Source organism: Phlebotomus papatasi, chromosome 2, assembly GCF_024763615.1.
Source record: "Phlebotomus papatasi isolate M1 chromosome 2, Ppap_2.1, whole genome shotgun sequence".
Classification (NCBI taxonomy): domain Eukaryota; kingdom Metazoa; phylum Arthropoda; class Insecta; order Diptera; family Psychodidae; genus Phlebotomus; species Phlebotomus papatasi.
In genome coordinates this window covers 58,988,883-59,000,212 of record NC_077223.1, presented here as the reverse complement: position 1 = coordinate 59,000,212, position 11,330 = coordinate 58,988,883, and the positions used below count along the sequence as shown (strand labels likewise).

The 11,330-nt window shown below is 33.9% G+C and overlaps 1 protein-coding gene across 4 annotated transcripts in view; it reads left to right on the top strand.

Moving 5' to 3' along the window:
* LOC129801913 (thyrotroph embryonic factor) overlaps window positions 1-11,330 on the top strand; it is a 135,582-nt gene that overhangs the window by 54,797 nt on the left and 69,455 nt on the right. Inside the window, exon 1 of one of the 4 annotated variants that reach the window (XM_055847362.1) lies at window positions 5,281-8,365. The exons of 2 other annotated variants lie outside the window; for them this stretch is intronic. In XM_055847362.1, the coding sequence (XP_055703337.1) occupies window positions 8,023-8,365 (343 nt within the window). In that variant the 5' untranslated portion in view covers window positions 5,281-8,022. Of the gene's footprint in view, window positions 1-5,280; window positions 8,366-11,330 lie in introns of those variants that run through there. One more of the 4 variants, XM_055847361.1, reaches the window with a different exon arrangement.

The window sequence follows — 11,330 nt, the reverse complement described above, 5'->3', positions numbered from 1 at the left end:
TAAAAAGGGGAATATTTATACCGATTTCGGATCAATAATTCAGGGTAAAATTAACATTTCCGAAATGTTATTTTAACTTTTTCGGATTTCTCTCAGTGTAGCATAATGGAATGCACTTCGAATTATTATAAATTCCTTTTAATTAAAGTCCCTTAAAGCCCTGTTTAAACGGGGATAATGCTAAATGCACTCAATTGTGCTATATAGAATGTTTCTTGGAAAATCTTCCCTACAGGTTCCTTCCTCAGATAAAATATCTCTGTCATCTCTTATAATATTGTCAAGTGTGTCTTGGCTTAATAAAAAAAATTAGTTGACTTTTCGTTTTCTTCGGAAACGTTACGAACTTTTCGGAACCTTTACCTTTGGTTAAAAATCGTTTTCTTTAACTATTTTTTTTAATGATTCAAGAGATAATTGATGAATTTATAGTATAATGGCTCAGCACACCTTTTAGATCGGTATAATTTCATGAAATCAAAATTCACTTCCCTTTCTTTTTCAAAAGATTTGTCTAAGTCCGTCTCAGTCTTTCGAACTCAAAATTGGACTGAACTAAATTTAATTTCATATGACGCTCAAAAGAAGAAGAAGAAGAGTCCAAAAAGACTGGGATAGATATATGCAAAATATTTGAGAAAGAAAGGGATGTGAATTTCGATTGCATGAAATTTTACCGATCTAAGAGATGTGTGAGAGCCATAATGATCTCAATTCTAAGACAAAGATCAAAATCAAAATGAAGAAATTTCAAGATCAAAGGTCAGAATTTCATGCAGAATTCTCTCTGTATGAGAAATATTTTTATAATGAAGGGTTCGAAAACGAAATTCATAGTTATTAAGATTTAATCAGGGGGCCTCGAGTGGGTCAGTGGATAGAGTAGTAGCTCTATGACTGCGAGGTCTGGGGTTCAAAGCTGAGCAGCAGCAGAAAAAGATTTCTCATGCCATATCGGCTTTGAATTCGTCCAGTGAATGAATGAATAGTAATGTCAATGGTGCATATTGACAAAAAAGTGAACCGCCTAAACAATAGAGGCTGGTACGAGAACGAGTTTCGATGTGAAAGTGGTACTTCAATCGATACAAATATTCGCTGTCACTGATCCCAAACACACACCGAGAAGGGATGCTGTGACATAGTAACGGCACTGACTGCTCACAGAGCTGTGATATAGAGCGGCTACCCGTATCGGGGGATAAGATAGAATAGGAGTGGGGAAGCATAAGGGGCCCAATTGGTGGCCTGGATGCATCGGAATATCCGAAATGGAGAACTGACCCCTGGCAAAATCTTATCTTATCTTAAGATTTAATCAGTACAATATATTTTGTTAAGTTGTATGAGGTGTATCGTAAAATGTATAACCTGTGAGGGTGCATGGAAAATGAAATGGAATATGATCCTTTACTGATGATTATAACTTCTCATAAATATTTAAAATATTCTATTATTAATTTCATGAATTTTTGTAGCATAGTTTTATTAAATTCTGCAGAGAAATATTTTTTCTTGTCAAAAGTGATGTTTTGTCAAGCGAATATCTTGAGATACTGATTCTAAGTAAAGAGATTTTAGGTTTTAGAAAGGTATAGAATCGGCATATGATATCTTAAGCTGGAAATTTTAATCTAGATCTTAGTTTTAGCAGAATTGAGATCAGTGTTTATGAATTTTTAAAATGGTTTTAAGACATTGCATTGGGCAATGAAAGCGATGATATTTTTACTATCCTTATTACTTTTCTGCTGCACACATCTTCAGCCGGGTTAAAATGACATTTTAAAAATATTCTGAGTGATTAAAAAGATTTGTTGATGACAGAAATCACAAGACAACAATTCTAATTAAACAATAAATGCTCACCGATCAGCAATAAACTCTCGAATTAAAATTTCTGTTATTTATATTTAGCAACTGCCTCAAAATGAATTAAAATAGAAAAGTTTGTTTTACTTAATAGCATGGGTTATTAAAAAAAATTGTCGGTGTGTTTGGTTTATTATAAAATCGACTACAATTTTCTTTCTGCAAAAATAATCGCTTTCAGATATTTTAATGCTTGTTAGAGCTTTCGATGCGGACGCCTGGTAGACAGGCTTGAAATTGAACATTTTGTCAATTGCGTTTATAAATAATGATAAAATTAATAAATAATAAAAACAAGCTAAGATTATTTGTAAAAAAACAAATATATATTTTTATGATAAGGTTGTCAAAATGTGATTTCTGTCTATGTAATTTGGCTTTTATATCAGGATGAAACTTTTTTTTACTTGTCATTACAACTAAATGAAAAAGTAAATAACTTTATCATCTATTTATTATTCTATTCTGCATTTTACTATTTATCCTAAATTGAGAGTTTCATGGGAGTTTTCTCAAGTTTTTCAGAGTCTTAATCTCAACATTCCACTTAGTACTTGGAATCTCTTCCCATTAAACATGAGAGTGCTAGTAAACTCTTTTAGCTGCAATTTTCCATCAATTTTGGAATGGTTTAAGCCCAGAAATGTGGCCTCAACTCTTGCAATTTCGACCCTGAACAAACTTCTTACCAACTTTTAGCACTAATTTTCAATGGAAATCCCTCAGCCAAAAAAATCAATGCCTCGTCATACATCTGGGAGTCTGTGGAGGCGCCTGGTGGTTTCCTCCTTCCCTCATAATCCTCTCTTTTTTGGGGTAGGTATCACGCGGCCACCCATTTGTGAGTCGTGTGTCACGTGGCCGAACGCCAGTTTAGGCTCCAACTGTGAGTCGCCATGGCAACAGTGGAGACACCAACCGGAGGCGCGCCGCGTTATCGCCAAAAAGAAGCGGCTTCTGTGACACCGGCCGATAACTTGGCGTCCCCATTGCTGATTACACACTATCTAAATACTCTCGTGTTGTACTCCAATAATAAAGAAAAAAAAAAACTCTTCCGCTGGGGCTGCTGGGGGTCTGCTTTTGGGAGGGAATGGCACATGGGGAGATGTGTGCTTGTTTTGAAGCGCTTTCTGTTGCAGCTTTTGTGAGAGTCAAAAGCTCGTTGTGGGAACATATAGATTTTACTTAGTAAATTCATTGATCGCGGAGTTGGAGGTGTTTTAACTCACGTGGATGCACAACGTGACTGCGATTAAGAGACGCCAAGGGGAAGACAACTACTTGAATACAAGGCATTTTTTTGTAGTTTTTACTTAATTATTTTGTTTATAGAATTAGATTATAATCAAAATCAGAATCAAAATTTTGAGACCATCCATTTTTTGTCCTTTTGCTATTCACTAGCTTATTACTAAACAAACTAAAGAAATGGGAGATTATTTCGGACAGCTTACAATATCGAACAATAGAGGAAAACATCGGACATTGCAATTAAATCGCTTGGAATTATAGAATTGCCTATGACCATTTGATAAAGAATATTTCTCCTAAATAGTTCTTCTTTTGAGGGTATTTTGAAACAAAATCCATTCAATTTTTATCTGTAATTTAAATTAAAATCGTTTTATTGATACTTCTGTGTGAAAGATTTTAACGAAAAATATCATATTGATCTCTTTATGTTATCTGCAATCTTGTTTTGCTATGGTAAAACATATATAATTTTCTTCTGATAGTTTAAAAAATAATATTGTTAAAAACATATTTTGTCCTAATTTGTATTAACAGTGATTGGTATTCATGTAAAAAAGATTATAAAAGGTCTTTTAAAACAAAATTTAGTACACATTCGCTCGATATTGTAACTATAGCACATTATTTTTAATTCTAGGCTATTAGTATTAAACCTAATTTTGTAAAGAAAATAATTTAAAAAAATTAATCAAAATACAATTAAATGCCTACAATTTAGTTTTTTATATATCTCATAGACAAAAAACAAATTATTAATCAAAATCGAAAAAAGGAAACAAATTCAAAAATTGAGTCTGTGTTGAATTTTTAAGCATTAAAATCTCCGTAATAGTTTCAAAAAAAGGGAGAAAAAACAAAATAATGGCAATTTCCCTAAAAAAAACATTCAGTTGGAATTTGCACTTAATTTTCTTTAGATGTTTTATTTTTTACCAAATATCGGTGATATTTTATTTTATCCAAGCATAAGTTAAGTTTCATAAGGGATAAATTCAGTTTATAAAATAAAATAAAACAATAAATGATTAAATAATTAATTGAATAAAATTTGGAAAACAAAATTTAAATTTCGGGCTCTACAGCTTATTTCGTCTTTTCCGAAAAAAAAAACAAAACTTTTCGCTTAAAAGCATTAAGAACAAGACATCAAATGCATCAAATGCTTCATGTACATATTAACATATTTATGATTTTTATTAATGAAAAAAGAGTTATTAAAAATCGCTGTTTAATGCCAAAATTTTTCCTAAACATTTTGGAACAGTAAGAGTAATAATTCCGTGATTATCCAATTCTTGAAAATTTTGAAGATTATTTAAATTGATTTTTAATTATGCTGTGGAACTAAATATTTTAATATTTTAACCAAAAAATTAACAAATTACATTTTTCGATACGATCTTAATGCTTTAAAGTTTTTTTGGTTCAATTTGAAGAAAAGCAATTAATCCAAACATTTTTCGGTTTGTTATTGGCCTTGGGGCTAAATGCTATAAGATAATGAATACTCGGTCTTCGATCACTCCTTTTATCCAAAATTTCAGGAATACGGTGGAAGCAATTTTATTAAAAGGTGAAGCTCCTGAGCAGGCCAAAATGAACTGCTTAATTCTTCCAATACCGTAATTATTCGAAGTAAAACGGACGATTCTCTCGATGCGATTAATATTTCAGAAAACACAGATTTCGGAAAGTTACCTATTTATTATTTTTTTAGATTTTGTTTAAGTTAGGTCTTTTGAAGTTTGAGGTAGTTTTTAGAAGATCTATTAGTAAGTTTAAATTGATAATAAATGGGGTACACTCGAAAAAGCAAAGAATTAGGAAATTCCTTGAGGTCTTGAACTCACAATTTCGAGCTTGAATTCACTAATTCGAACATTTTATAAAGCCGGGAAGCTTTACTAATTCTTTTCGTTTAAAAATAACGTTGATACATCGTTTTAGTTTTATGGAATGGTCGGATTTGTAATTTTGATATAGTGTATAGGGGAAAGGCTCATAATTTTGTCCAGTTTCTTATTTTGGACACTTTGAGGATATAATTGGACACTAAATATAAATTGATTCAAATTATGGATTGTTATTCCAATATTTGATGAATAATGAATTATTTCTAAATATTTGTTCTTTTTGGAAGATTTTAACATGAAATTCGTTAAATTTTGAATATGATTTGTGTTGAAATTGCTTTGTTGAAAATTCAGTGTGAGCAATTGCTTACGAGAAATATGACAGAACTTCGTGTTTACTTCAGTCTTACTTAGCTGTGATGAAGTACCAACAATGTTTCTTCGCTTTTTTTGGTGATATTATTGAATATTCATTGAAAATTGTGTTGATTCACATTAGTGGTGATTTGTACATTTGACCTGAAGTGAGATTTGCCTTGTGAATTAGATTTTTCGTGTGAAAAATGGGAAATTTTTTAAGACATTCACCAGTGAGGAGATGGTTCTTATTTTGGACAGGTGTTTTTCTCATGAAATTTCGTGAAGTTTTAGCTTTTGTGATGGCTAGGTTGGACAAATGCCTGGAGAAACAAAGGAGCATCATCTCTACGAAAGAGATGTAGCGAGAAATGCCTTGAAAAGTTCCCGGAAAGTCCAGGGAATGAGCGAATCCGCACGTACTTGGAGTACCGAAGTCAACTCACTTTAATGAATCATATGGAAAGTTTCCGGGCTTCTTGTGACATTTCACGAATCCCTTACATGAACAGGAAGAGGACTTGGTAAGACTGGTTCATGAAATGAAGAACAATGGGCATCCTGTTGAGGCGGATTAGCTGTCCAAATTTACATCCAAGTTGTCCAAATTAATAACCAAGTTGTCCAAAATAAGAGCCAAATTCATCTCTACATGTTAATTCATTTCTGAACGTATTAAAATTAATTTTAGTAGAAATACGACGATAAATAGCTTGCTAAGTTTCTAAACAACCCTTCTAAAAAGAGAGTAACAAAAAAGTCAATTAGTATCGAAAATATCGCACTTCAAACTTAGGACATCGGTGCTTATAAGCAGACTGGGCAAAATTATGAGCCCTTACCCTATTTGAAAATGATTCTCTTCATCATCGGTCAAATTCTTGACGACAAAATCGATTTGTATTACAGCGATATTCGTAGTAAACTTCCATTACGCAAAAAAATCCCAGGAATACCCTTTCCCATTGGGGTAGCACTATGTCGTAGTAATATTTCCAAACCATTATCAAAGCAAATACATTACTTTTCAACCGAGAATTTTACAGAAAATATCGTGCAATATTTCGACTTGTTGGTACGATTGTCCTTTTATTTTTAGACTATAACTAGGAAATTTCTACTTTTAAAATTATATTTTACTAATGCATAATTTGTGATTGACTACTAAGAACTTTGCAACAGTTTTGCTGTAAAAGTTGGATACCAAAGCTAAGACACCGGTGGACGCAACGAGCTTCTCACTTTCATAAAGTTGGATTTCTAAAAACCGTTGTTTACGAATAAATCTGTCTTTATATTTTTCTGTAAGAATTATACGTTATAATACTCGTATTGGCCTTAAAAGCTTTAAATTTGTTAACTTGTCAACCTTTGGGAAAGTTTTTGACAAATTTTCTCTGTGTATTTGTCATCAACTCATCAAAATACAGATGAGATGCAGGCAATTTTTCCCCCATTAATCCCTACATGGATGGAATAGCGAAAAGAACGCACTGGCACAATGAACTGAATTGACGGATGCATAAAAGATATCAGTAAAGAATTGATTAGAAATTCCAATGGGACGCATTGACTTGCGTTTGGGTATGAGAAGTGGTAGGGAGATGCTTCCACAGACGTCGCCACGTGAATATCCATTTGTACCTGGCAATCGTGCCTTCGTCCACGTGAGGAGGCTCCACCCCGTGTTCTGGACACATATCATCGTCTCTGCCGCACATTTGAACACCTCTCCCGCTGCCGGCAACAACAAACAATCCAACCAGTTGAAATCCGGACGCCAGACCAGTTAGTTCTACCATCTTCCAGGTGAATCTTTCAGTTTCCTTGAAGGAATTCACATACTTCCTTAATTTGGTGGAAAATTTTGTGATAATATCGCAAATTTTGAAAGTTTTAGGAAGTGTTTAACGTACGGAATTGTGTGGGATTTTTACAAGAAGTTTCAAGGAATTTCAGGAATCTCACGTAGAGTTAAAAAGTTTTGAGAAAAATCTGTCTTTTGAGAATTTTACGATTTGAAGAAGACATAACATTTTTCTGAATAATTTGAGGAAGTTTCACGTCATTTAAGAGAATAATCAAGGAAGCTCATTCAAGGAACATTTGAAGAAATTAAGTAGAACTGGTTTTCAGGGAAAAAAAGTCCCTTAAATCTCAGTAGTTTATGCTTTTTCTTCGTGTATTGTTTGAGAAGTGTTCAAAAGTTAAAACATTTCCATAAGGAAATAAAGTAAAAAGATAAGAATATACTTAAAAAAAAATAGTAAATGAACAAAGTATAGTGAACAATTTGTATGTTCATCGACCTTACTAGACACTATCAACAAAATTCAATTCATCAGGCGACTCTAAAAGCTCTGGTATAACTTCTTTCTGTTTTGAATCTCTTGAGGGGATAAGTAGTGCAAAGTTTCCCGATAAGTTTCCTCCAAGTTTGATCCAAAAAAGTGTCGTTTCTTCACTGGTAAACTTTGAGCTGAAAAATTGAGGACATTAAGTCAAAAGCTCAGTGTTTGGTGCTTTTGGCTTGAAGATGAGAGAGTGTGAGTGGAAAAAATTGACGAGTGTTGCAATTTTGGGAATTCCCACCAGTGAAAGTCTCCTAGTGAATCGCTAAAAAGTTCCCATATTTATCCAAAGACTGGACAAGTTTTGAGACAAAAGATCTCTCTATTGCACCATGAAATCCCGCATGGGTGAAATTGATAGCTTCTACCATCCATCAGCATCAGCTTCTGCCCCTTCTGCTGGATATTTCCACCAGCAAACATCCATTGGCAATCAATGCTGGACAATGATGCCGTCTGGAGAATCTGTGCCAAATTGTACCACTTCATTGGCTCAGAATCAATTTTCTGGACAGAAGCTACCCTGGAACTTCTCTCAGATCTCTCCAGCTGCTCAATCTGGCTTTTCTGGACGTCCCTATGATCACTATGGCTTCATAGCGGGGACCCAAGTATCTCCAGGTCCCAATGATAACCTCAGCCACCAACCAGCCAAGCGTTACCTGCCAATCTCAGGTTTGTGCACACGATTTTCTCGCTGGAATCGCGGCAAAAAAGCCCCCCCAAACAACTCTCAATGCTGAATTTCTTGCTTTACAAACTTTTTATCTCTTGTTTGTCTTTGACGTTGGAGGTAGCATAAAAACCCCATTGTGTCCCACTTTCAATCCAGGAGTCACCTTCTCCAGTCACGTTTTTGCAAACCTGATCCATTTCTCAGGAAGGATTTTCATTATTATCATTTTTTCGTGGTTGTAAGGAAGCACAAATGGGCGGTTTTAGGATGGGAGGCAATTTGGTCAAATAGATAAAAATGGATTTTCTGCATATTCAGTCGGGATGAGATATGGATCTCATGGTGGGGCCACTTAGTGAGATTAGATTGGAAAATGTATATCACTTTAAGCAGCATTATCACAATTCTTATTCCATTTTTCTCTCCCACAAAGATTGTTAACCCATTAATGTGCGTTGGTAAAATTAGCTAACAAAATTTTTCCCAGTGACTCTGTGATCAGGTAAATACCCGTTTCTTCAAGAGGGGTATGAACTTGATTACTTACTTACTTACTTACTTAACCGGCGCTACAACCAATTACTGGTCTTGGCTTGACTCAGGACCCGTCGCCACTCGAGCCTGTTCGTCGTTGACTCAATCCGTATCCGAGGTTCCTTCTGTCTTTCCGAACAATCTTGATTTTACGGGGAAGGGTAGTCAGCCCCCCGCCCAACCCTCTCTAGAAGGACCAGATCCCTTGTTCGTCTGCCCCAGATTTGTGACATCTCATTGGGGTTTATTACCCAAACTTCGGTCACGCATCTGGGTGTGCCGGGGCCTACCAGGCATCTCGCCTTCTTGGAGGTGAACATCGGAATTGAGGGAAGAGGCTATACGTTACGCATTCACCCCCTTTACACCCCATGACCTTGATTAGTAAAAAAAATTGAATCCTTAATAAAAATTTTCAAAAACCCGACGGAATTTTTTTTAACTTAAATACTGATTGATGAGTGAAATAGTTTTATGGTTTTATTTAAAGGGGAGAATTGGGAGAAATTTTCGTCAAAAATTGCTTTTTTGACACATCAACATTCTGTCAAAAATGCAATTTATAAGGAAAGTTGTTAACAATATGTAGAGGTCTTAAGTTGTAGGCCTTAAGGAAATTAAAAAATTAATTAAAGTAACTTTTTCATTGTTCAAATTTTTAATTATTCGTAGCTAAATGGGATAATTTAATTTAAAATAATTTTTGACTTATTTATTACTTAATATGTAATAATAATTGATTTTTATCTTGTTTTTCTGTCGATAAATAAGGGAATATTTTTTAAATAAGAGAAAATGTTTACAGATTTATATGCTACTGAGCCAAATTTGTTCTAAAGCTCTCACTAAGGCGTAAATTTTGGCAATTAAGTAGTTGAAAATTATAGTATCCCCTGTAAGGGAGATATTTTAACACTGAACGTTCGAAGGGAGTTCGAACTGAACGTTCGAAAGCATGAACGTTCGAAGAGAGAGCACTCTCCCCTACACTGAGAGAAATCCGAAAAAGTTAAAATAACATTCCGGAAATATTAATTTTACCCTGCAGTATTGATCCAAAATCGGTGTAAATACTATGCTTTTTGGGTGTGTTAGAGGTTAAAGTTACCCTTTTTCATGTTATTTTTACCCTTAAAAAGGTGTAAAATTAACATTAAAAAATGTTGATATATTTTTACACCTAAAAAGTGTTAAAGTTACGAGGAAAAACGTTAATTGCACACCCGTTTTTCTCTCATTGATTTATTGAACATCAATATTAGGTGAGATTCTTAATAATCCCACCTACTATTTCAATCTTTTTATTATCCATATTTTATAAAAATCTTCAAAATATTGGAAAATTAAAAGAGCTTAATGAAGACTTGAAACTTCGCTTTAAACTTGGAAGACATCCGATCTTGACGTTCGAGTTTGGGATTTTTTCCCTACGTGTCCTATACTAATTTAATACTACTTTTTAAGTAAAATGCATATTACAGCAAAATACATACTCTACGGCCAGTTGCCACCTGATGCCAAGTTTGTAACCGTATCAGATTGGCTTTGGGGCTGTCCCTTGACAAGTAAAGTGCTCGCTCTTCTGCACTCAACCTTTTGGTGATGACCTAACCATCGCCACAAATCCTCACCCGCTAAAATCTGAGAAATATAGTTTAGATTGCAAAGATGAGGTCCCTTCTTCCACTAGTCTTTAACCGAAAAATTTCGAATGTATTCCAAGATTCACTGCGTGGAAGTAGAAGCAGGAAATAGGGTCGAATTAACAAGCGCTTTTCTAAACACCCCTTTTAAGCAAAATTCATTATTTATATGAACCTTCGTAGGTTCATATGAAAAATAATATCAAAGTTTTAGGCTCTTATACTGAGTACCACACAAACCGAATCAATTATACCATGCCGTTAAACATATTTCTTACTAATTAGGTTCATAATCCAAAGTTAGAAAATTTCTGAAAACCTTTAGATTTTTACAAAGCTGTCTCTGTTTGCTCGTGTTCGTAAAATTTGTTGTATAATTCAAAATATTTGCAAGAATGCATGTTAAACATCAATTTGGTGTTGCCCCTTAATCTAGACCAAAACGATTTAATGTTTTTTTTTTTAATGTTTAAGTCAATATAACTTCAATATTTACCACATAATCATTATAAATCTTTATAAATCAGAAATTTTCATGTATTAAAATTATTGATAATTCAATAGAACTTGTAAAGTTTGCAAGATCAACACCAGAGGAACTATAGTCACATATTATTATATCATGCGACATGGATTATTTTTTTTGGGATTGCTCGAAAACGCGTCGTGCGATTTTTTTTTCATTTTTGGATATGTTTTAGAAATTACCCAGGCGGACATTTCGTTCTTATACGAAAATACCGTTGAATCATTCCTAATAACGGTTTTTCAAGGTTAAATGTTAAAA